The sequence below is a fragment of the Coccinella septempunctata genome, chromosome 1 (genome assembly GCF_907165205.1).
Source record: "Coccinella septempunctata chromosome 1, icCocSept1.1, whole genome shotgun sequence".
NCBI lineage: Eukaryota > Metazoa > Arthropoda > Insecta > Coleoptera > Coccinellidae > Coccinella > Coccinella septempunctata.
In genome coordinates, this window is record NC_058189.1 from 45151461 (window position 1) to 45178923 (window position 27463).

At 35.8% G+C, this 27463-nt stretch overlaps 2 protein-coding genes across 3 annotated transcripts; both read left to right on the plus strand.

Moving 5' to 3' along the window:
• Positions 1 to 5977: 5977 nt before the first annotated feature.
• On the plus strand, positions 5978 to 9191 carry LOC123306865 (putative ankyrin repeat protein RF_0381). The gene is made up of 2 exons (XM_044889045.1): positions 5978 to 6275; positions 7996 to 9191. The coding sequence occupies exons 1-2, from the start codon at positions 5978 to 5980 to the stop codon at positions 9189 to 9191; spliced, it is 1494 nt and encodes a 497-aa protein (XP_044744980.1).
• Positions 9192 to 11817: 2626 nt separating this feature from the next.
• Positions 11818 to 26480, plus strand: LOC123315513 (chymotrypsin inhibitor-like). 2 transcript variants are annotated; one of them, XM_044901235.1, is made up of 2 exons: positions 11818 to 11915; positions 26191 to 26480. In XM_044901235.1, the coding sequence occupies exons 1-2, from the start codon at positions 11861 to 11863 to the stop codon at positions 26361 to 26363; spliced, it is 228 nt and encodes a 75-aa protein (XP_044757170.1). In that variant the 5' UTR covers positions 11818 to 11860; the 3' UTR covers positions 26364 to 26480. The 2 variants fall into 2 exon arrangements, with proteins under 2 accessions (XP_044757170.1, XP_044757178.1); XM_044901243.1 differs by lacking the exon at positions 11818 to 11915 and adding an exon at positions 22830 to 22942.
• Positions 26481 to 27463: the final 983 nt, after the last annotated feature.

Genomic DNA, 27463 nt, shown 5'->3' on the forward strand with positions numbered 1-27463 from the left:
ACGGTCTATTGTAGCACACAAGCATGCTCAAAGAGCTAAATCTCTCCCTCTAGTCCCATTCTACCCAAAAAGGAGATGATGTCGGAGGGGGAGTGATTCTTGAGTTCCTCTAGGATCATCTTCGGAGAGCCGAAAACTCCGAGTCTGACCCTGTCTGCCGCCGGGCAGTCACAGAGGATATGCTCAATTGTTTCGTCTTCCTCTAAGCAGAGTCTGCAGAGTGGGTCGTTGACGATCTTGAGTTTTTTGAGGTGGGCTCTGAGTCTGCAGTGTCCTGTAAAAACCGCTATTATCGATCTCAGATTAGTTCTAGAAAATTCTAGCCAGCGACTGGTGTATGGACTGGGAGGCACTGAAATAGCCCTATGCGAGTGACGCAATCCAGGACGGTTGCGCCAGTGCTCCAGGACCTTTTGCCTTATCCAGCTGTTGTTTCGGTCCCTGATTAAGGAATTGGGAATTCCTATACTGGGTTCATCAATAGACCTAGGTGGAGTTTCAAGATCCGAATAACCTAATTTTGACCACACAATATTTTCTAATGCTCCTTCTTCCTTTTATTCTCTTTATTTCCCTAATAATTGGAAAACAGTAAAGAAAATAGTTCTTCGCAAACTATACTTCCTGCCAGAGCTATTCGAATTAATGTACCACTGTACGCAAAAAGAAATATTATGTTTGGAATTGACAAGTACATTTTACAGAGCAGACTGAGGTGTTTTAGTTATAAATAAATGTTTTTATCGTAGGATTTGGCCGCAATTTAAAATGAGAAAAATATCTTACGTTTCTCCAAGTTCCCTATTAACATTATTCTCATTCATGGTCTTTATGAAATATAAAGAGGTACCTATCTGAATAGCCTATACGCTCTACTGACACTGACAAACCTTATTTGAAGATAGCCTAGTGTGACCAGACATCCGTCATTGTGACGGACAGACCGTCAATCGTCCAAGAAGTCCGTCACTGCAAAACGTCCGTCAAAATGTCCGTCAAAATCTTGAATTTAATTCAGTGTTTTTCTCAAGATTATTTGAGATGGATAATAAAAAAAGAAAGTGCAAATTTACGGGAGGTCTTTTAAAAGAATTTCCATTCTTTAAAAAAACAAAAATTGATTTTGGAGTCCAATGTAGGAAGTGTTTGGGTCAATTCAGATTGCATTTGGAGAAAGGCTAGCAACGCCTGAAGCCCTCTTCTCTTTCCACAGTGTAATGCACAACCATTATATTAATATTATTAAATTTTCGTTGTTGCGTTGTGATAAACTTTTATTATTTCTCTATTTTCAACAATATTTTCTATTTTCAATCAATTATTTTTTTTATCGCCATTCTTTGTAGGAAACTGAGTAGCTGGAAGCATATACAGGTGAGTCTTAGACTTGTACAAATATTTTACAGTAGATACCTACTCTAGGTCAAAAGAAACACTTTTTCTCTTTACCATTTTTTCCGAATCGGATCGGTTCGAAAGATGGTTTTATCGAATAATTTCGGAATATATTAGTTGTCGAGTGATTTGACGTTCAAAAATAAAAACTATTTGTGAAATTCGGAAAATTAGGTACTTTGACCGAATGCAACTCTTTTTAAAAGATCCCCAGATGTGTAGTGTCACACAGATTCATTTAGTTATTCTGAAGGTAATTTTGCTTTTGCAGGGGTGGCATAATGATAATGAAAACTTAAAATGGCTATATCTTTTTATCAGGGCTGAATCGGAAAAAATGATACAGGAAAAAAGTGTTTCTTTTGACCTCAAGAATCTACTGTTGAAATATTTTTGCTATTCAAAGATTCGGATTCGCTCTGTATATATAAATATACACCCCAGTTCCGTCCGTCATTGAACTGGTGATAATCTGGTCAGCCGGTAAATTTGGAGAATTTTTCCAAAAAAATGGACTGATCCATATAGTGAATGCATTATAAAATTCAGCCATTGTCCGAACTCTTGGAAAACTCCTCTTTTTTCACAAATCCGGTGAAGAAGAGCATTCCCCTTCTAGCTACAGGTCTATCAGTTTGTTGTCGATGCTGAATGAAAAGTTGAAAAAAGCACTGACGAGAACTGAAATGCATAATCCATACCAGTTCGGCTCAGGGAAAAACATAGATTCACTCATCAATTAACTAGAACAATTATAATGCGTTCAACAAAATACGGCAGTAGTAATATTGGTTATCGAAAAGGCATTCGATCGAGTTTGGGTTCAAGGACTTTTATACGAAATTGTACTGCTTGAAGAATCACTTAACTCAGATATTAATTCTTACAGAATTTTCAGAATACGTGTCTCATGGTGAGTGGTTTATGGAGAATGGATCATAGAGTTCTGAAAAAGTTATAATAAATAGGGTGTCCCTTATGAAATAACGAAGTTTATAATATTTTTTCGTATAAGCGGCAACGTTGCAACATTGAAAATATTCAAGTCAGATAGATCAGAAGCGTTAACCTTAGAACTCGAATTTCCACAACAATCCTATGATCCGTTCTCTGTAAACGTCTTATAGGCCACCCAGTGGGGCCTCCTATATATAAATGACCTTCGAGGTTTCCCAAACACGAAATTTTCGATGAAATCAACAGCTTTCATAAACTGTCCGTGAGTGTCATTCATTTGATGACCATCTCACGCTGATGAGGTAAAGGAAGTCCGAAACAGTTTATGATTATTTATTATGAATAAAATTGAAACAGGTGCTAAATCCAGTAGAAATACTCATAGTGGCATGTTTTAAATGAAAGAATTCATATTATCAATAAATCCATATTGGACAGAATGCTATCAATAATAAACGAAAGTTTATAAGGACAAACAAATCCAACTCTATTTTTATTTCAACAATAATATTACATACAAACACTTATAGTCTCACTTAGCATTAGTAATATATCAAATATCGAATCACAAAGCCACTTCCGTCCACTGCTGTACATAGGCCTCCCTCAATATCTGCTATCTTGCACGTTCTCTCGCAGCATCCATCCAGTCACAAATCTTTTGATATCATCAGACCAACGACCGGGTCGACGGCATCTACTGCGATATGCTTCTTGTCTGGACCTCCATTCAATCATTCTCTTGATCCACCTGTTATTTTTACTCCTATCTATACTCCATTCACTTTTATTTTAGCAGTCGGTTGGCCATGGAATCATGGAAATTTGACACATTTCACTCTGTATAGTACGAAAATGTGGGGTTATGACGCTTGTCAAAACATTTTTGAGTTTTAAATCAACGCTATGTTGCCCGTTCTAAGTAAAAGTTTCTGATATTACGTATTTTATCACAATGTCAAATCTCTTCGGAAAATATTTGACGAACATTGAATTGAAGTTTATACAAACTGATTGAAGGCATACCAAATCCAGTTATTCACACGGAAAATACAAGAGATCAGTGTAATATCATAATATGCACTGGCTTGAGGAGAGTTAATGTTCGTTATCTTCTTTGGTTTAAGTTTGAACACGTTACATCAGTTGTAGATTTCAAAAATTTTAACACGAATGAAAAGCATATGATGCACTGGTTGGGAATGGGTATCTCCCGAAGGAATTAACAGATAATTACAAGAATTTTAAATTCTTCAACGAAAATCTTCTCGCATCAATATAAGTAAAAAGAATTAAAGGAAGTTTCAAGTCAAGATGAACATCACCTTTACACATTTCACAAAAATTTAACATGAATAAACAATTAACAGGACAACTGACGCGTATTTGTGGCTGTTCATCTTAATACATTGATATAATAATGATAATAATTAGGTATTTATTGGTACCTTAAGACATTTACAGTGTATAGGACAAGTCAAATGAAAAAAAGAAAAATCAATTTTCGGGAACTTATTCTACGATGACATTCATCAAAAATCAAAATCGGTTAATTTCTTCTTGCACATTGTCGTGCTAGGGTTTTCATGTTAGTCCATTTCGGATATCTCTTCTTAGTATAGTTTTAATAAGTTTCCGTACTCATTTTAATCTCTCCTCAATTGATCTCGCGGTCTCCTCTTGTAAATTCTTATTGTTCCTCTGTCTTCCTCCGGATCGTAGTCCACTAGTCTCCTGAGTTCTTCGTTTGGATGTTCCTTCGCTGTTTCGAATAACTTTTCAGCTTTCCTCTTCATAAATTCGGTGATGGTTTTCCACTTCAAATCTCGATATATCTGTTTGTTCCTGACAAACCAAGGCGCATCTATGGCACATCGTAGTAGCTTGTTTTCTGTTGCCTGAATTTTTTGTATATGGCTCTTTACCGCGAATCCCCAAGCACCTGATCCATAAGTCCATAAGTGATCGATCTTCACACGAATTTTTTAGCATGAGTAGTTCTCCACTTGTACATATGAGGTCCGCGCGTCAGTCAGTCCAATAGCGGTGGGTGTGCGCGTGGGAGGAGAAAAAATCTAAAGAAAAAAGTGATTGATCTCCACGTGAAACTTTGTAATAATATAAATCATTCATGATCATGAGTGAAAATAGGCGTCAGTCACGTTCCCGATGGTGGAAACATCGTCAGTCAGGCGTTTGAAGAGGTCGGAGAAATCTGAAAATTGAAGTGACCAATCTTCACTTGAAATTTGGAAAAAAGATTATTTTAATCCAACTGAACGTAAAAATGGCCGTCAGTCACGTTTATGGTGGTGGATTCTGCGTCAGTCAGGCTTCCAAAGTCAAGGGCAGTGACCAGCTTCCTTTGGCGCGCTGCGTGCCGGCTGACGATTATTTATCGAGTGTACATAACAATTACTTGTTTATATATTAATTTTGAGGTCATATAAATGACTATATACAACTTTTGTTGCAATAGTGATTATCACTATTCTCTCAAATTAATATGAATTGCTTAGTAATCAAATCGAAAATTGATGTTTCAGCACAAACTATTTCTATTCATCTCGGATACCTGGACCCTCTGGACGACTAATATAATATAATATACAGGGTGGGCCATCCATAACTTTCCACCCCGAATTTTGAGCTTTGGTGTGGAATAACGAAAAAACGCTCAGACAGGTCAAATTTTGTTGAAAGGAGGACAAATGAGGGTGTTCAAATGAGTTTGATATCACTATACCTCTAGCCGCAACCCCTAACAGCTCTCATTTACTGAATTTCAAATTACCATTTCTGAAATTAAATTGACTAATTTGAAATTCAATTGATAGTTCTTGAATTAAACTAATTTGAATTTCAATTGATTTCTATTTCTGAATTCAACTGGAAATGGTATAGTCTAAGGTAGTTTTTCAGCTGTCCCACTTCATTTGCTGCTTAGTTTATATTCGTTCCAAATATTCTGAAGAGAATAGGAGAAATACAAATGGACGAATTGTGAAAATAGTTGGTTACAATTGACAGAGACAACGATTGTCTCTGCCAAGGGACAGAAAATCTTTTATTACACCTGTGCACAAGTATCGTCAAAAGCAAAATCCTTTAATAGTATTGAATTCCTCCTGCATATGTAGACATCAACTCTATATTGGATAAAAATGAAGTTTTTCTGAAGGCATGTGAGTCAGAAACTGTCAGGTGCAATAAAGTAAGCTATAGTATTAACATACCTTATCTATTCTGAGAAACGCTTTGCCTGCACCAAGGTAACCCAGGTAACCTAACCAACAAAAACTAAATATTTCGACAATTCGTTAGAGTACTACCTGGAACCCCTATCCCCTGCCTCCTGAACCTCAAACTACTTTGCTCGGCCGCAGGTCTAAATCATTGAATAAAGAAAAAGAAAGGTCTGAATACTCGAAAGTCGAAAGACAAATTCGATTTGCATATTTGCAACCATAGTTGAAAAGCGTTACCAGTCTGTAGCAAGTTCTACGCCAGTTCATACTGCATGTTTCAGTTGTGCTTGTGCATATTCGCTCGAGTCTCTTCTTCAGTGATTAATTCTTCAGCTATCCACTTCCTTATTGATTATTTCTAAAGAACACCAGGAGTCATGGAGAACGACAACACAAAAGTTTCATCTCTTCAATTTATCAGAAATGTGAAATATCAGTGGTCCGTTGAAACTGTGGCCGATTTTCTAGAGAATAAGTTGCCGCATTTGGATTTTGATATTGACACTAGTTGGTATTTTGAAAGGAAATCTGCTCTGGAAATGTTGGTAGACGATAAGACACATCACAACTCTAGGGATAAATCAGTGATGTGCCTTCTTCTAAAGCATGGTGCTAATCCTCTGAGGAAACGTAGACGCGGTGGAACCATTATTCAGGGTATTTTACGTAACAACGGTGAGTTAGTTTAAATATTCTGCTTTACTTTTTTGCTACGTTGAGAATCTCAGCCCATTCATAATTTCTGCATTCTGAATTTTGCCTTTGAATCATAAAATCTCTCGTCAAGGACAAAGTTGAAAAATTCGTTTTTTTTTGCAAATATCTCGCACACTATTTATCTAATGTTATTTGCGTTCAGTACTAAATTTGTAGAAAAAAATAAGTATTCTTGACATCGTCGGTCCAAAACATTTTTTATTTACTCAACAGTTATGAACAATTTGCATTGTTTATTGATTCATATATAATATTTAACATATTATACAGGGTGATTCAGAACTCGAGGAGAAGAATTGAGTAACGTATACAGGCTGCTATTCTTGATAAAACAAGTAAAATAAAATTTTTGGATATTGCCTTTTTTCCGATATAAGTGTGCATTAATTTTAAATTTTAATAGCTGATAATAATACAAAAAAAATTCAATCAAATGTTCAAAATGCCATTATTAGCATCGAGGGCAACGCAGAATAGGGAATTGTGCACTAATTGCACGTTTTGCCTATTTTGAGTGGATTCGATTGCATTAATGATTCGTTACATATTAATTGTTATTTATCATTAATTTCCACTGCGTTAACTTATTGTTTCAAATATTCCCATACAAAATAATCCAAAGGGTTCAAATCAAGCGATCTCGTTGGCCATAGCACCTAACCACGCCGACCAATCCATCCATTGACATTTTGGTTTAACCAGGCGACAACATTTCGTCCAACATGCTGAGCTAAATCGTGCTGATACCACATACAATTGTACACCAAATCCAAAGAAAAATCTTCTAGCAAATTATCGAGATTATTTTCCAAAAACTGCAAGTACCGACAAGCTTTTTATGCGTTGCCATCACAAAAACCGTCCACAAAAATAATAATATCTGCATATTCTTCGTTAGAAAACTGCATCTTTAACAGAAGGACTAAACCAGCAAAGCAACTTTTAAATTGGCAAACAATGAGTGTTCTGTTACCAGATGATATTCATCTCATTTATTTCTAGGCTTACTGTAATTTATAAAATTTAATTGGTGGCATAAGAAACATTAATGTCCAAAAACTCGGAAACGAAACCTCATCGGCTAACTTTTTTTTACGTTCAATCAAGAATGTCAGTCTCTATATGTCCCTTAATTTTTCGCCTAGAGTTTCGAAGCACCCTGTATACAGAATATACCAGAATGACAGAACTACTAGCACTAGCATTCCAAAGGTATGATATTTAAGATGGTTTTGAGTTCAGTTAAGTCAAAATCACAAAATGAGTTATGGGAACTTCAAAACTCAATTTCTCAAGTACCTCAATATTTTCAAATTGCAAGGAAACATTCGAAAACCCAATATTTATGTATGTACAAGCTGTCCCAAGAGAACTATAATACTTGGGGAAAAAATATTCAAGGACGATTTCTTTTTTCGAAATAATTAAATAACAGAGAGCAGACGGTAGATATCTTGATTCGTTCTCGATGTACACAGCGTTTTTGAAAAATTAGCGTGTCAAATAATTCGCTATATCTTTGTTTATGTTCCAGATATTCGAAAAATTCCAAAGCATTTTTACCAGTAGTTTTTGTGTTTTATATCATTGACTTGAATACTCAAAGTAGACAATTCTACGGAATTGTCGTTCTCCGATCTCCAATTTAGAATGAAATTTTCATATTGGTTCATTTCAGATTCTGCCTTGATCATCGAGTTCCTGAAATATGTGAAAGACATCAACATGCTCTATGGCAAAAGCACTGCGTTGCACATAGCCGTTGAAAGACAATTGAAAGACGTGGTTGAGTATATTGTTGGGCGAGATGCAGATATAAATAAAAGGTCTTTTAACTGGTGTACACCTTTGCATGAATCGGTAAAAAGTGAAAGTGCTGACATAACCAAAATACTTCTAGAAAATGGGGCGGAAATCGATGTAAAAAGTGAAACAGGTCAAACACCACTGCATTTGGCCGTCGAATACAATAATCTTGATCAAGTCAGGACGTTGATAATAAACGGTGCCGACGTGAATTCAAGAGATGCTGTGGGAAGAACTCCTCTACATACTTTGTGTTTTAATAACTCATTTTATTTCGAATTATATGAGCTTCTGCTACAGAAGTGTGAGGTGAATGCAAAAGATGACAAAGAACTTACACCGTTGCAATATTTGATTGGACTATTACCGGTAAATTCATCAACATCCAAGAAAAAAGAATTGATAAATTTATTTTTGAAATATGGCGGGAATTTACACGAACCATACCGCTTTGTCGGTACAGTATTAGATGCTGCAGCCATTATGAATCATTCTGTTCCTTTTTTGACCTTCTTAATAGAAAAAATTGCAGATAGAACCTTTGCGGATACAGGATCCGCAACATTCATGGATTGTATGAAATATAGGAGCGGCAAACATAAAGTTAAAGAAGTACTGAAGTTTTTGTTTGTTCGAGAATGTGAAAGCAAATTTAAATTTAACGATGATCTATTGGAATTCATTGAGTCTGATGAACAATTCATTGAATTCCAGAAGTCATGTGAAAACGAGTTGAGCATTCTTAAGGGAAAAAATTTGAGAGATAACGACCCTTTATCCTTGTTCACGGTGCTGTCAGCAAATGAGAGGGATTTGGCGAAACTTTATCGTCAATATCCTTCAAGAACTACTGGAATAACCGATGTTACAACGAAAAGGTTTCCAATTTATGGGAATGATTTGGTAAAAAATCATAAAAGTGCTATAGCGATACTTGAAGCAGAAATTTCAATATACGATTTCCTGACTAAAACTAGTAACAATGTTCTGGATCAATATTCAATTTACGAGATCACAAAGTTCATACCTACTCAGGACATAGTCAAAATACCTCTAAAATTAATGTAATTATACTCCGGCATAGTTCTATTCAAGGAGTTCTATTGACAATAAATGAACAGCTTGATTCGATCTATGCGACCACAGAATATACAGTGTTGTACAATATTTATTTTTGTATTATGAAAGTTGTATATAGCCTTCATTCTAATATTATCATTATTTTTGTATATACATATACATATAAATAATATAAATACTTCTCAGAAGCATTTTGTTGTTTTATCTTGTAGCGGTTTGTCTTCAAATGAATGGCTGGACGTAATACGAGCATGTCAGAAACTATATGAAATATAAGGGACGATAAAAAAACCAAATTAACGTAGCCTAATCAATGAACCGGGTTTAGTGATGAAAATTTTGAATAATATGTTTTTTGAACGATCATAATTGTAATGTGCCGAATACTTCTGATGAGCACAGCTTTTTACTCCATGAACACTTTTCGTTCGCTATTGTCACTAGCAGTGGTCTCGAACCTACCGATTTTTCGGTAGATCTACCGATTTGAGGCTTGCCTTACCGATATACCGAAATGGAAAGATATTTCCACGATTTTTGGGAAATCGGCGGAATCTCCTGAATTTTCACCGATTTTACACATTTCAAACCTTATTGTCGTTGTGGATTACATTTATCTTTCAAGGATTATAACCAGCCCTCTGTTGTATTAGAATTTGGTAATTTTATTTATGACCCATCATTATTTTCATTGCTCTCGTCGGCAACATTCAAAGGAAAGTATATTAAGCCGGCCAAGGAAGACTCTATAGACGGCTGTGCGTGTACACATCGCACAGTAGTAGCTGGTCGGCCTTTAAAATATCATTACTACAGCCACAGGCTACAGCCGTTAGTAGAAATTACTTCATTTGTTATGGCACCGTCGGTGCGATATGCTCTTTTGTGGATTTTCCAATTTTTTTTATGATCCATCGTCATTTAGGTATTTCGCATTCTACGGCAAAATTTTAAGGGGTAAGTATTTACCGGCAGGATGTGTAATATTCCCGGCAAGTTTTGTTGCACGATAGGACAGTTAAATTTTTCTTCTAATAGTATAAATATTTACGACACCTTTGGAATATGGTGCAACACTTTAGAAATCTCCTAGGGATATTGGGATGACGAATAGCTTTGCCTGTATATAAATAGGGTTTCGGTCTTGAAGTAGAAGAGTATCTGAGTGTTTATTTAGTGAAAACAGTTTACATCTATTATCAAAATTTCGTCCGATGAAGAACCGAGACAAGTGCGCCAAGTGCAAAAAGAAGAAAATACCAACAATTTTACAAGAAAGAATGGGAAGAGGAATTTCCAGGCTGGTTGCAAGTTAGTCGAAAAGGAATAAACGGCGCGTATTAGAAAACTTTGTTGAATGGTGGAGGAAAGGTTCTTTTTAGCAGAAAAAAACTCTGTATATACAACTTCTGTATGTGCGAATAGATTTCAAAAAACTTTTGCTCAATTTGAAGGGCATTAAACTTAGAATTTCGTAAACTTCGTGTAATAGAAGCACTTTTTTGAGTGTGGGTGAATAATTGAATGGGAGGAATAGCTAATCATTTGATGGGTGCTTACTATCTACCTGATGAGTTATACTTAACACTACCTCACAAGTGGTGTGAAAATGTTTCCATATTATGTAGAACCTGACTCTTACAAATTCAGCTCTCTACAGTGTTGATCCATCAGTTTTGTTTTGTTTTGTTTTGTTTTAGAGAAAAAACTTATCTTCAGGTACAGTTCTAGACAATTAATAATCGCTTTATAGTAGAATTAAGCTTCTCTGTATCGAAATATTTTGTACTTATACAAGTTATGACGAAGCATGGTACCATTTTGAGGAGGATATCTATATTAATAAAAGAGGATCTATGGTTTACTTCAAAATGATTTATTGTTCAAACGATCGCACCAAATTGGACAATTCTTTTTTTGTTGTGTTTATTATTGTAAGGGCAAGGTTTATATAACAAAATATTCTCAAAAAAAATTATACAGAACAGAAAAAAAGGCATTCCTTTTTCTTACGACCAATCGAGCAATCACGATGAGTTAGTTATTATTATCTACCCTAGAAATAATTTAAATGGCAAAACTAGGTTTGCCGGGTCAGCTAGTTTTTGAAATAATTGGTCAGTCGAACTTTCATACATATTTTTTCACAAAGACCTCTCAAAAATTGACAAAATGGGTCATCGCATTTTATGATGAAATTTGAAACTGCAATTTTTTTACCGAACAACCACAAAAGCTACGGTTTTCGGCATATTTATTGGTGTATTCTAGGAAGAGTAACGTGGTTCACAGAAACGTAACACTGTGTTGAAAAAAACAATATTTTCGCAAGATAAAATTGTTGGTATATTTTTCAGTTCAATAGCTCTTTTATGACGTGTTTCAGGATTAGCCATTATTGGACTTGGACACTCTGTATAGAGCTGCGGCCAAATCAGTGACCCGATGGGCATGTTAGTGGGGCAAACCTGACCGAAAATTATGGCACATAATATTTTACTGCATACTTTGGAATATGAATGAGGTATTAAAGATTATCGAATTTTTTATATCGTCATTATGTATCAGTTTATGGCTTCATTGATACACATATAATGACGTTCTCTGATTTTTTTCTAGATATTTTTGAAGTTTCGTAGCTACTGTGGAATATTATTATGTTTCTAATTTTCTTAGCTTTCTCATTACTTTTTGTTGAGTATTCCTCATCAGGTAAGTGATACTAATAATTTTTTGAGGTCGAATAATGAAGAGAGTGGGTCTTTTACTTGTACATATATTTCAACAGCAGATTATTGAGGCCAAGAGTAACACACTTTTCCCTTACAATTTTTTCTGATTCGGCCTAGATGAAAATAAGTCAGTTCGATTTTTCATTTCATAATATGTTATGCCACCCCTACAGTGACCGCCCTAGGCCCTTTGCCATATGGAATATTCAATTTAATCAAATAATTTTCACTCACTAGATATAAGTACTTCGAATTATTTCTTTTTATTCTCAGGAAATTTTTTGTCACGATTTACTGCCCCTTATATCTGGCCGCCCTAGGCCCGGGCCTACTTGGCTTCGAGGCAAAGACCTTTGGAAATTCCCTATCGAATCATCAACTGTTTTGGTTTTCCCGGATCTATAAAACAACTTCTATTCAATCCGTATCAGCAATAACAGTAATAGGACACCTGATATTTTAACAAATGAGCAAATAGGTCATTTCAGGGGGTCTAACCCCTTGCTCATTTTTGTCCCGAAAAATCAAGGATGGGAGCCCTGGCAACGCTCATTATAAAACCGGAAGTCCCAATCGGATCAGAGGAATATAACAGGAGATATAGCAGATTGAAATTTAAAGTTTTTGAATAATGATTCCGAAGGTACAATCTAAACGAAGGAGGATGCGCTGACGAAATTGCTTGGAATAGATTTAGCGTATTCGAAAACCTATATTATCATACCAAACTTTCGGATATCTGATAATGTTCAGCAGGAAATAAAAGTTTTTCCACCTTTCATTTTGCAGTTCACTTTGAAGAGCTCTCTTGAGTACAATTCTCTATTACTCTATTGCATCATCTTTAGAACTAAAAGTGATGCATATTTTAAAAGAGTAACCCTTCTTGTAAAAATTTTCGAAATATCCCAGAGACCTCAGTGGAAATGTGATATGCGATACATATGCCACCCCTTATCTCGAAATTTTATCGACCTCGATGCAACCGTTCGGTCTTGACGAATTTTTAACTGATCTCTTCTTTTTGGTAATTTTTCTAAGATCAACTTTACTTTAGAGCTCGAATTGAAACATTCCGAAAGAGCAACTCTTTTAGTAATAAATCTCGAAATTTCATCGACCTCGATTCAACCGTTCGGTCCTGACGAAGTTTTAAGTGGGAATTTTTCGAAGATGGGCTTATCGGAAATCTTGAAGCGATACAACTCTTTTAGTAACAAATCTGGAAATTTCATCGATCTCAGTGCAACCGTTCGCTCTTGACTAATTTTCAACTGAAATTTGCAATTTTTTAATAATTCCCTTTCAACGATTAAACTTTAAACGAAAAGAGATAGACTCACGAAATTGCTTGAAATATATTCGGCGTATTCGAAAACCTTCATTTGCATACTTGACGAATATCTAACAATGTTTAGTGAATGAACTGTTTTCTGGTTTTCTGGGATATACGAAAAAACCCCATATCCTCTCTGAGTGCAATTCCCAGTGACAGTTTTTGCCACCCTAGGCCCATAGCCATGTAGAGAGTGCATATAGGTATACAGGTACTTTGAATCAGCTTTTGGATTGCAAAGGCGTGTAATCAGGATTTTGGGGGATTGAGTTAAGGTAAGCGTCCACAGTTCCGAATCGTACGCAACGCACGTATCACATTAAAAGGATCAAGCGATGAATCCGGGCAGTACGATACGTATCAGTGGACGCACTTATATGAGTTTCTATACAAAGCAATCTAAAATACTTTCAATGCGATCCGTGCGTTGCGTACGATGCGGAACTGTAGAAGCTTAACTTTATAGGGAAGATTGCAAGCAAGTCCCGTAAAGTTGGGAATTTTAATTAGTCTATCAATCTTCATTCTTGAAATCCTAGGTACTTTACATCCACGGCAGTGGTAAGCATCTTCGTTTACAATCTGCTATACATGGTTATGACACCAGAAATAAATCCCTATACAGAAACTGAAGAAATCCCAAAGTAAACAGGAATACTGTGCAATGTCGCTGTAGGTATAATAGACTGCCTTCCGCGCTGATATACCTATCAGGAGTCAAATTAGACTGGACAAAGCTTTTTATTCTTTTGATGAATTCAATTCGTTTTGCAAGTCCTGAATTTACAACATTGTTTGTCTTATTTGTTTTGTTTTTTTTACAATTTTGTTACTTTACTGTCATCATTTGTTTATTATATGATGATTGTGCTGTATAAGTATAATTTTTTATGATTCAATGCCTGTATTGTAGTTTGTAATATTATGTTATGTATATTTACCGGACGTGTGGAAACAATTTTTTTCTACAAGCGTGCGCGTTCAACCTTTTTCCCGCACGCATTCCAAGTTGCAAAGAGTCACTTTCCCAAAGGGTGCGGGAAAAACCCCTGCTAATCCATTCCCGCACGCAAATGCGTGCGGGAAAGAAATAGCAGGCGTTTTTCCCGCACGCAAATATTATAGAGTAAATTAAATTCTATCATGTTTCTATGCACAGAACGTCAACAATGAGAAACCCATAGTAACGACATGCAGAATTACGTCTGTCATATATGAATTAATCAAATGAGATATGATATGTTTCGTGAAATGGAAACATTTATATATTTCAAGAGCTTGTAGAAAAAATATTGTTCCTAACTCTTGCGGAAAGTGTCTTGCCCGCACTCAACTGCTTACCCGAACTCTGCTTCGCATCGTTCGGGCAACGGCAGTTTCGTGCGGGCAAGTATCACTTTCCGCACTTGATAGGAAAATAACTATTACAATCGTAGAAAAATACCAATAAACGATTATTATTATTATAATTTTAGTCTTGCGGCTTTCACACTCCTCTCCAAAGGAAAATTCACCTATCCCAGATATCTCAGATATCAAAAGGATTAAGCTCTGTTGGAGCCCTTTCCACGTTTTCGGTCTCGTGGTGGTGGTCGGGTCCGGGTCGCTCCTCGGCTCCCTGCCGCCGGTTGGATTCCTGCTGCACTTCCTGTTGGAGTAGACGGTGTTCTTCTGCATTCCCCATGTACTTGCGTACAGTTCTCGCCGTTCCCAGCAGTACCGCGTTCTGCATGAATTTATAGATATTTTCGTCCAACTGACGTTTCCTCAAGTACTCTAGTAGTTTCTTCGGTATCAGGCCTGTAGATGAAATGACAATAGGGATGGTTTGTTCCTCGAGATATCTATATTTTGAAATTTTTCTAGTGTGCCTATCTAGAAGATTATTAATACTTGGAATAGTGATATTTTGTTAATGAATGCGATGAATAGTGCTCTGTCCTCATTGAGCAATATAAGGTCTGGTCTATTGCGGGTTATTTTCCGGTCTGTGAGAACCGTTCCATCCAGGGAGAGCTTGTGATGTTCATTTTCCAATACAGCGTCCGGATGGTAATTGTAATAAGACAGGGGCCGATGGGACCACCGGGAAACCGGGAACATTCCCGGTGGGCCGGTCTATTGTTGGGCCAGAGGGCTGGTCAGTTCGTACCATTTTTTTGTCTTCGGCGGAACATATTTGACGTCGATATTTTTATTTTTACAAATATTGAAAACCAATTCGAAATGAATGTTGGGAAAACTACCAATAAATATATGTTTCAATAAGTTTTGAAAATAATATTGATAAAAATAAATTATTCCTGAACAACTGGCATAAACAAGGTGGCTTGAAACGTAATGAAATACAGAAGTTGCAAAAAACTCTACACGTGATTGTATGATTATTATGCTGAACTTGCCTTATACGAATGTTTTTATTTGCCAGTCCATGGGACACGGGGTGTGAAAGTAAAGTTTAGTTATGTGATATTAAACCTCTGTTTTTAATATCACACTACCAAACTTTACTTTATTACTTCATTTAATATTATTTGACAGAAGCTTGCTCGCTATAGGAAATTTGAAATCGAAACTATGCATCCATGTTGTGTATGGTTCAAAAAATACTTGATGTCAAATGTGAGCAAATTTGAAAATTTTAATTTTTTCAACCATACCTATAGACAACATAGATACATTTTTCGTTGACTCTATTTACTCAGAGTTGTTTGGAATAAAATGGATTGAAATAAATGTAAAACTAACATAATGCAGATTGTAAGAAGTAGTTGATTTAAGGGTCGATTTATAGTCGAAAAACAGTGGGTCTTTCATATAATTTTTTTTTTTTGAGCAGCCCATGTTTATATACAGCTTCCTGAAGAAAGCATATGAAAAGAAAAGTTTAATTTTTTTCTTAGAAACCAGAAAAGGTACAAAAATCAAATTGAGTAGTTGTTCTATTATATACATATACCAATTTTTTGTTGTTTCCCTATAATGTCTGCATGCTATCCGCCAACTAGGTGAAAACTTTAACTTAAAGCAGGAAAAATTTATTTCTCGAAAGTATTGTTTGAATAAGAAAAAAAAATTCTCGCGAAACGATTTTAGAGGTGTTCTGTAATATCCCTTGCAATTATATGGGAACATGGCCCAATTTTTTCATCGTATTCTCGCTCCCACAAAATGTCTGCTCAATTTTTTGACATTTTTCTGAATTGTAAAAAAACATTTGAAAATTGCTTTTGGTGCCATCTTTAGGGGCTGCTCATCAAAAATTTTTTTTCATGGTAACTCATGCTAGCTACTTTTTTTTTTTTTTTTTTGGTGTAGCAGGGGGAAAATCTGCAAACAGACGAACACACCCTCTCCTGAGGGGGAACAGTGTGGGGATTCTCACTCTCTGAGCTCGAGACCCACTAAAAACCCTTAACTGCTTCTTCATAGGTTGTGGGCATTTTGCCTATTAACCAGTTGACTCTTATGGTTTCTGGACTCTCACACGATCGTAGTCGTGTTGATTTTTGTATGCTGCCTATAGCTTTTATAGGTTAAGCTCTTCTTTGGTTACATTTAAATCCTTAACTGATCTCTGGGTCTTCGGTGGTAGGTTCTTGACCTTCTAGCTTCTTCCGTTGGATCGTAGTCGACCAATCTTCGTAGTTCCTCATTTGGATGTTGTTTGGCTTTGTTGAATATCCTTTCCGCCTTTCTCTTCATAAATTCTGTAACTGGTTCCCATTCCAAGTCCTTGTAGATTTGTTTGTTCCTAACAAACCAGGGTGCGTCCATCGCCATTCTAAGGAGTTTATTCTCAGTGGCCTGTATTTTCTTGATGTGGGTCTTGGCTGCGAAGCCCCATGCCGCCGAACCATATGTGAGTTGTGGTCGCGCAATTGTTTTAATCATCGTCAACTTGATGTTCTTATTCATATGACTTCTTCTGCCTATGAGTGGATAAAGTTTACTCATTGCGGCTTTTGTTTTATCAACTGCACATTTGATGTGGTTTTTCCATGTAAGTCCTCTGTCAAGCGTCACTCCTAGGTATGTTGCTTCATTTTTCCATTCAATCTCTTCTCCATCAACTTCAAGGTTTTCTTCCATCCCCAATCTTCTCTTTTGCAGTAATATTGCTTGAGTCTTTCTTCCATTGATTTGTATTTTCCATTTGATGCACCATTTGAGTAATTCATCTATGGCTTCCTGCAGTCTCCGGTGTATGATCTCTGGGCGTCGATGTCTGAACGCTATTCCTGTGTCATCTGCGTACAAGGTGAGCATATTTCTAGCATTCTTTGGGATATCATAGACGTATATTACGTAAAGCAGAGGTCCAAGTACCGATCCTTGAGGCACTCCCGCTTCTAATTGTCTGGTTTGAGAGGTTGCTCCATCTATTTTCACATAAAAGTTTCTATTCCTCAGATAGTTCCTTATCATCTTGCACAGCTTGGTCGAATATCCTGCTTTTTTCATCTTGTAGATTAGGCCTTCGTGCCATACTCTATCAAAAGCTCTCTCAATATCCATCAGAACTAATCCTGTGGCCTGTTTGGTCTGCATTCCTTCGGTGACGTATTCTATGAGCCGTAGTAATTGGAGTTCAGTCGAATGTTCTCGTCGAAATCCAAATTGTTCAGGTGGAATTATCTTCAACATTTCTGTTTCCTCATTCAGCCTTTTAGCGATAACCCTCTCGACGATTTTTCCTAGTGCTGATAGTAGGCTGATTGGTCTATAATTTTGAGGAAATTTCCGTTCCTTTCCAGGCTTGTTGAAAACTATCATTTCTGCAGTTTTCCATCTCTTTGGGTAGTATTCGGTCCTCATCACTCCGTTTGTTATATTCGTCAAGGCTGCTATTCCTTTTCTAGGCAATTTCTTCAACATATAATTCGTTATCTTATCTTCTCCCGGCGCTTTCCTGTTTTTCAATTTCATTATGATCTCTTTGATTTCTGTTGGTGAAGCCGGTTTTGGAATGGTTCCGGTTTCCGGTGGTTCCATCATCAGTTCTTCGTTTGCCTCCACTTCTTCTTCTAGATCTTCATTGTCATCATCATTTCTGTAATTTATTCTGGCTTCTCTCTCAATTGAGTCGGCCAGTGCTAGCTACTCCACTGGACCCCCACCTTAAAAGTACTTTTTTCGTTCTTGAAGTGGGCCGGTCTGGAAGAAAATTCCCGGGCCGGTTCGAGGTAGCCCATCCGCCCCTGTAATAAGAAACCTTTTTGGAACTTAGAAGTTGGTGTTTTAGTGCCAATTCTTGGCTACAGCATCATGTCTATTATTATTATCATCTTTCTGTCATCAGGGATGACGCCCCTAATATCTGGCTGCCCTAGGTCAGTAATATCATCTATAACTTAATTATCTGGTGATATGTATAGTCCACCACTCTGTTTTACAGAATCATAACACCCACTTGTTTTGAAACTAATCCAAAAATTCAAACTTTAGCACAGTTTATCTCGAAAACAAAACGTTTGCGATACCACAAATTTGGGGCCTTTTTTTCTTAAGATTACTTAAGGATCTCCCCTCTTCTCTTTGTACCTTATCTAGGTACACCCTGTTTATAATGAAAATAATCGCTCAAATTCAAATGGGGCTTATTCCTCTCATGCCAACATTGAATTGCTACTAAATATAGAATTTCATAATTTCAATTCCAATCGTTTTTACTGTTTTCAATAAATGAACAACAAGTTTAGGACTTTAAACAAGCTTGTCAACAGAAGTCAACCTGTGTAAGAGGCCGTATAGGAACTTATTAGTCTTCTAACATTTAGCAAACATTTTTTGGTACAAATCATTATGAAATCCGCTTCTGAGATGGTAGATTTAGAATCGTGAAAATTTATTTGTATGTAATAATTTTTTGTTGTGGCAGGCTACAAGTCAAAACTTCGGAGCTATTGAGCTCAATTTTGGGCTGAAACACTCGTATGTAAGATGCAAGAAAGTCTATTGATTTTGGTTGAAATCAGAAAAACGGAAAAGATCTTGATGTTTTAATAAGATTTATTACCATCAAGTCCTAACAGTTCGAAAAACTTTCAGAATATAATGTAAAACACTCATGATTTTATAATATATATACATATATATATATATATATATATTTTTATATATATATATATATATATATATATAATGGAAACATTTACGGTAATTTTTGTCTCTATAGCAGGAATGTTGTAGATTAGTGGGAAATTCTTCTTCCAGAGACATCTCTAACCTCGGCAAAGAAACTTGAAATTCTTCATGGGAATTCTTCGAAGAATTTCCACAAAGAATAATGAGAATATCTTCACATAAGGGGAGATCCCCTCCTCAGGATATTTTCTGGAAGAATAATTTGAATTAAGAACAGTATTTTAATGTTTGTCAGCGAACTTGTTAGAAAAAAATAACATAATAACGGATTATACGTTAAAAACAGTTGACAATTATTCTTGTCCAGTAAAGGTTTCGCCAGTAATAATGCCTATTTCCTAAAAAGAAGTAGACGAGTAGACAAGTTGGCCACTCTTACATAAAAAGGAAAATTTCACTCTCAATATAGAGAGTGATAATAATTAATTCTCAGATATCAACTACAAATAATCGTCGAAAACTTTCTTATTTGAAATGACACATCCGGTATTGCTATAACTCGTTGAACGTAAAAATTGATTTCGAAACTATATTCATAAAATTTTCCTACATCTAAACCTGCTAGTTTCTGAGCAATTTTCGATCGGTATAAAGTGATCTGAAGAAAATCATCATAATTTGAGCTTGCTATTTCATTTTTGAGGTCAAATACAGAGTGTTACATTTAAAAAAGTGTAACTTTGGTCTATATCTTTGTTTTCGTTCTTATTATTGGAGATTTCAATTGCCCGGATATCAAATGGCCTATGACACATTGCTCTTCCAATTCCACTTCATACCCTTATGTAAAATTGTTACAGGACCGGCCTACAACAGCTAATTTCAAAACCCACTAGATTTAGAAACGGTCAGACCCCCTCTACACTTGGCCTACTCTTGACTAATGATACCAATTTACTATCGCCGATTCAGTAACTTCCACCTTTTGGCAGGTCAGATCATGCAGTGCTTACCACCGAACTGCAATTCAACTATAGCATTTCCTCCCGCTCTATACAGAAAAAAATCCGCATAACAAATTACGCAAGTCAAAGAGCTGCTTTCGATAGTGAATCGTCGCGCGATCCTGCCTGAGGACTCTGATGTCGACATGTTGTGGTCAACCTTCTCCACTATCTTCAGCGAAACGGTATCTTCATTTACTGAAGTATCATATATCAAAGTAAGTCCCTCCAAACCATGGATTACTGGCAAGGTTCTTGGAATGATTAAGCGGAAGAAATCTCTGTGGCAGAGGTAACTCAAAAGTCGCTCCCAGGTTGATTATCAAAATCATAGGTCCTTTTCAAATTATGTATCCACTGTATTACATAACTCTAAAACCTCATATGAGCATAAACTGGCTACATCTAAGGATAGAAAATGGCTTTTTAAATACCCCAGATCTTCCTAAAATAAAAAGGTAGTCGTTCTTTTGATCAGAGACAGCTCCAACTCAGTATGTAAGGACACCATCCAAACTGCAAAAGCGACGTTCTCTCAGATTCGTTTTCTGCAGCCTTCACTGATTAACCACCAGGAATAATCCCCACTTCACGGACACCTCGTGGAATCTCTGAGCTGACGGATGTACTGTTTGGTGAAGAACTTTGCTGAGTGCATCTATTACTTACTCTTCTATAGTTTTTAAGAAAGGAGGCAAACTGGATCATAATAATTACAAAAACATTAGCTTAACATCGTCTGTTTGTAGAGTAATGGAGAGGATTATATGTGATGTTATCTTAACCAAAGAGTATCAACTTGATACTCTTTGTCTTAACCTTTGCACGTGATAACAAAATCCCCCCTGATTAACAACATGGTTTTCCGCCCGGACAATACATCTTAACTAATCTACTCCCTTGCATAAACGATTGGACTAAAGCCTTGGACTCCGATGTACCAGTTGATATAATTTACCTAGACTTTACGAAGGCGTTCGACCGTGTGTCTCATCGTCGCCTCATATGGCTAAACTCGAGCATCTGGGTATAAGGGGCAAGTGTTTGTCATGGATTGGCTCATTTTTAAGGGTAAGATCATTTCTTGTCCGAGTTGGAGATAAGCTATCATCTTCCGATGCCCACGTTTCTAGTGGAATACCGCAGGACACAGTGCTCGGCCCTCTCCTGTTTCTTTTATACACATCGGATCTCCCCCTTTCCCTGACATCTAGCTGTGCGTTATATGCAGACGACACGAAATTATATAACTATCCTCTCGCCCACAATAGTGTTCTTCAAGATGATCTCAACACATTGCGTGATTGGTGTGAAAGGTGGATGCTGCCTCTAAATATAGGAAAATGCTGCGTATTTCACATGGGTAAAAAAATCCTAAAAATTCCCATCATATCGGCAACCAGCTTCTGAGTCAATTGAGAGATCAATTGAGAGGTCACGATTATAAACTGGCTAAGGAGAAGTTTAGAACTTCATTTCGCCAGAATTTTCTGTGTTTGAATGCTGGAACAGACTACCGTCCGACGTTGTGAGCACAGTCAATGGATTCAAGAATCGCTATGACAATTGGACATCCACACGATAACATGTTTTTTTTTATTGTGTATATATTTATGTAACCACTGGGTTTACTTCTTTATTTTGTGAGTTTTTAGGTTTATACCTCAACTCTTATTGATATTATTAATATTAATAATAATAAGAAGCCGAGGAGCGGCAAGAACCCACAATAGACCAGACCTCATATTGCTCAATAAGGATGAGGACAGAGCACTATTCATCGATGTGGCGATTCCAAATAATAACAATCTTCTAGATAGGCACACTGAAAAAATTTCAAAGTACAGAGATCTCGAGGAACAAACCAGGAGACAGTGGAAGCTGAAAGATACCAAGACCATCCCTATTGTCATATCATCTACAGACCTGATACCGAAGAAACTACTAGAGAACTTGAGGAAACTTCAGTTGTAGTTGTAGTATATCTATAGAGTCATGCAGAAGGCGGTACTGCTGGGAACGGCGAGAACTGTACTATACGCAAGTACATGGGAAATTCAGAGGAACACCGTCTGCTCCGACAGGCGGGTGGAGCAGGAATCCAACCGGCGGCAGGTAGCCGAGAAGCGACCCGGACCCGACCACCACCACGAGCCCGAAAACGTGGAAAGGGCTCCAACAGAGCTTAATCCTTTTGATATCTGAGATATCTGGGATAGGTGAATTTTCCTCTGGAGAGGAGTGTGGAAGCCGCAAGGCTAAAGTCATAAGAGTACTAACGACAATGTAACACAATACTTATTTTATTGTGATAGTAGTGTATTTGTGCCATAGATATGGGTTTTATTGCACATTAGAGGCAAGTGAAGTTGTAGGTAATTAAAAGATTTATTATTGAATGAACCATTTCATTTGTTACGGTGGTAGAATACAAAAATCGTCAAAAGATTTCTATAGCAGCAATATATTATACAGTCGATGGATTGATCCATTTTGTGATTTAGATACTTCGTAACATAAAAATCATGTTCTCGACTTCCTTGGCTTTCACGTTCCTCTGCCTTGGATATTCTACAGCAAGTGAGTACATGATATTTCCACTCAAAAATCGAAGAATAACGTTGTTGAAGAAAATCTGAATAAATATTTGAATACCATTAAGTTCCTGTTAGAAGATAGGCAATGGGTTCTTCTCACCTGCCTAAGTAATACTGCCTATATATTCGTGGGAAATTCATAGAAAAACTTTATTGACACCGGAAGCCTTGGTGACGATATGTTGAAGATTCATTCGGAATTTAGCAACATAGTAGGTATAGAAAAGTTGGGAGTATTCTTTAAATTCATGAATACTAAAGAACTCACAATGTTTCAACTCAGAATTAGGAGAGAATGATCGAATACTATTCAAAGCATCATCTAACAGTAAGTTCATCAATGTTGTCCCTTAAATTGGAATAAGAGAAATATCACCTCCGCATATTTGCCACATCTTTTGTAAAAACCCTCTATAATACCTAATTCATTTGTGGAAAACCAATAGGAGGATCATATCACGGTTATTAAAAGTGAAAAAATCTCAATAAATACTGATATGTTCCAGATTTCTTCAAAATTCAATATCATTTATTTATAATATGATCTGTTTATAAAATTCTCGAATTAATTTTAAATTCTTCCAGTTAGGCATAATAGATCAACAAAAAGGTTTCTCAGCTGAAAGAACTATTTTGTTTAGTTGAAGTTGGTTGAAAAATGATTATTATTTAATTGTAAATAGAAAAAATGAATATGTCTGTATATAAATATATAAGTGGGATAGTTGCTAAGAATTTTTTTGGTTGATTGGAAGATTGAAATTGCAAGGAAAGTATGCATAGCGGGAACTTTATATCATAATAATTATATTATTATACTATACAGGTTGTATACCCTTCGCCACTCTATTAGGTGACAAAACTGCAAATAAAGGAATTTTTGGAATTTGTTTTTCGGATAGTATTCCTGGATAGATGCGCTATCGAATGTTATTTATAAATTTTGGGGTGTATGCACAGTTTTTTTTTTCCAACAAAGTTTTAACTCATATTTTCTGTTTTGCTTATTTTTTCCTAAGTTCAACCTTATGTGGGTAAAAAAATATGGTTACCTGAGTGCCAAAGTAAAAAAAAAACATGGTATATCTCACTGTATTCAATACAAAATAATTTCATATTTCAATGATTCGAGACCTATTTCAATGTGAATCTTGTTTTTAAAATTTTCAGCAACTGAAATGAGGACAGTGTAAAATTTCCATTGATTTCTCTACAACAGAAGAAACTATTTTCAGTAGACGATCCACGAGCACCTAAAAATAAACAGCTTTCAAATCACACCAAAACATGTAACTGTAAAATATTTGGGATTTGAAATAGATAAAAGGCTTAATTTCCATCAGCATATTTGAAATATATTCTGAATGTTAGGAATAAAAAACAATAAACTGTTGAAGACGTGATCCATTTCTTAGGTTAGGAATAAATTTTTAGTTTAGTGAAATTGACTTGATGTGGACTTTGATATCTGATATGTTAATTTTGCAGAACCAGTTTGAATTTCTCTTGAGCGTTGATATCCGTACCAATGTTAGTCGAAAGGGTAAAATCTTCCACAATTTATATTTTATGTATTTTTTAACATCAATCTATAAAAAAGCTATCAATATCACCCCATTTGACAGAATCAAACGATATAGCATAGGTACGAGTTTTATCAGAGTTTAGTGTAACGGGGCATCAGACAATTCGGCTCATGATACAAGAGCTTAGGGAAAAATCTCAGTAAAAAACCCTATCTGTACGTGAGTAGTGTAGTGATGTCAAATTTGTTCACAAAATGAGCTTTTATTACTGAAAGGCTTCACGCATTATTTAAAACCAGAGTTCGTTTCATCCCCTTTTAAGCAAAAGAAGTAAATTGAGAAGGAAAAATAAAATTTTACTATATACTTATTACCTCTCTAATTGACCGATTTTTATATAGGCCTCACATGTCTGGGGCCACATAAAGTATTAATTCCTTGAGCCATTTTAATGCCTCAGAACCAAATATGTATACGTATCCTTAGAATTATATAAAATAAAAAAAACTTCACAAAATGCCTCAGGAATTCTTATGGCTAGAGAGTATATAGAAATGTAATTTCTTCGAAAATGAATGCAAGGCTTGTGAATTTGTGAAAAACATTACCAAAACGAGGATTGGCAACTTAGATTCTCAAAAATCTTACCCCTATCCCCTTCCCTACAGATTCCTTTCAATCTTCCCGAAATACATCACTCTCTTAAGCCCGTTTGCAACATCCGAGAATTCTCTGGAGAATTCTATACAAAATTCTGGCAAGAAAACGGCAGAGATTATTTTGTACGCAACTTAACAGAGAATTCTACCGAAAGTGCGTATGCAACGGTAAATAATTCACGGCGCATGAAATCTCGAGTAAATTTTCTAGAGAATTCTCGGCTGTTGCAAACGGGCTTAAGAAGAGTAAATGCTTGTACGAACCCATGTGAATATTGTAAATAGTTTGAGGAATTACCTGGAACAGGCTTTTTTATTTTGATTTCCCTGTCTATTGTGTGACAACTCATAAAAATACCTAAGTAAATAAACAAATACCACAATAATTGCCTTTAATTCAACATTTCAACATCCTCTAGGTTATAGGATGACCAGGTAGTATTTCTTAGGACAACAATTGTTTTTATATATGTACGGCCATGTAATGTTTCACACGAAATAGGTGAATAAATGTTTGATTGATCTCATTAATAAGGATATAAGCTTAGGAACATTGCATTGAAAAATTTGATCTGTCATAGTCTCTAGATAGTTAGTATTTGCTAGGAAACATTAGATCCTTTCGTTTGCATAAAAAGTGCAGCACTTTTCTACACTCGATTTTAGTATTCGTTTGCTGATTGAATTTATACCAGTGTAGAGGAGGTGTGGTTTATCTACATCTCTTTTTGTAGATAAACTACACTTACACACTTACACAGGTGTAAATCAAATCGAGTGTAGAAAAGTGCTAAACTTATTATGCAAACGAAAGGACCTATTATTTCATGAAAGTTCCTCTTGACGTTATATATCTAAAAAGGAGGAATATTGTCAAAGACAATTGTTATTTATTTGACGCATTTCGGATGTTGGGACAGGAAAGCCTTGAAAAATTTCAAGAAAAATACTAGATAACTAGATCCTATATATGCTTTAATTTTTCATCATTCAGGAAATTTTCTAAGAACCTTATTCAAGTGAATTGAATTTAATTAATTTTTCAGATTTCGTCTGCCCTCCCAACGAATTTTACGATAGTTATGGTACAGCATGCCCCCCAACCTGTCAAAAGCCTGTAATTAAATATTGCACCTATAATTTTGCACCCGGATGCTTCTGCGTGCCCAATTTTATCAGAGACGAAATATCAGGAATGTGTGTTAAAACATGCCCGTGAGATTCGATTTGTTGAAATTATTGTTTAATCTGAATTGATTCACAACTGATAAAAACTGTCTGAGTTAAAATGAATAAACTTTTGGTACACCATTTCAAATAAAAATAATCATTTTTCTGCTGAGTATCATTTCATTTTCAATCCAAGTATTTAACACTCCCAATGCAACAACCTGTACGACAATTATGGGTTCGAAGAAACCCTTATATATTTTATCTATATTATCAAATGGAATACTTTCATAACGTACCTTCAAAAAAAATCGTAATCAAGTGAGCTATGAAATTTTCCAGGTATTTAATCAGTGCTTTAACGTGATGCTTAGCTTCAACTCTAACACTTTTCTGATTATCATTCAAATTTCAGAAAACTATTATGTTCAGAATTTTGCAAGAATCTAAGTAGTTACTTAGAATTTTCTAGAGGTTTTTTTTATTGAATTCAAAAATCTAGATTTTTATCCCAGATTTTCCGAAATGGTACCTATATTTCGAAATGTGATGCATCACATGTCCACTGTTAGGATATTTATCTGATCGGATTGAATTATTCTGATTCATAACGAGCATTGTTCAAAACCTCAATAATATAAAGAGTCAATCCTGATAAACTTTACATATTGCATATTAGAGTATAATAGCTGAGATTGAGCAGATTCCAATAATACCCCACATGATGGGGTTTACTGTTTTACACCGTTCGTTTTACTGATACAGGGCTATTTCCAATCTTGGGTAATTCTTTCAAATTGTTCCGTCTGACGAGTGAATCATCAGAAATTCATGAAATTTGGTAAATATGATGACTACATCGATCTCTAAATATGTAGATAAGGTGAGAGGTTTTCGATTTCCAGGGCCGGACCTGAATTATCAAACATTTTCAGATATCATGATCAAAATCCCTGTATATAGAAAAATTGAAAATCTGATATGCTAGTTGAAACTACACTATACAGGGTTGGGATAAAATTTGGCACCAAATTAATATCTTTGAAACAAAACGGGCGATATTTTTGAAATTTGGCAGCTGAGTGTAATGGACCACAATGCATCTGATGAGCATGTTTTCATTAATGAGATACTTCCGGTTTAACCGGA

Excerpts from the sequence above, each read along its gene's own strand:
- LOC123315513 (XM_044901235.1), top strand. The coding sequence starts at position 11,861 with ATGTTTCTAATTTTCTTAGCTTTCTCATTACTTTTTGTTGAGTATTCC. Across the intron at positions 11,916-26,190 it reads TGTTGAGTATTCCTCATCAG|ATTTCGTCTGCCCTCCCAAC; the intron begins GTAAGTGATACT and ends TTAATTTTTCAG.
- LOC123306865 (XM_044889045.1), top strand. The coding sequence starts at position 5,978 with ATGGAGAACGACAACACAAAAGTTTCATCTCTTCAATTTATCAGAAAT. Across the intron at positions 6,276-7,995 it reads GGGTATTTTACGTAACAACG|ATTCTGCCTTGATCATCGAG; the intron begins GTGAGTTAGTTT and ends GGTTCATTTCAG.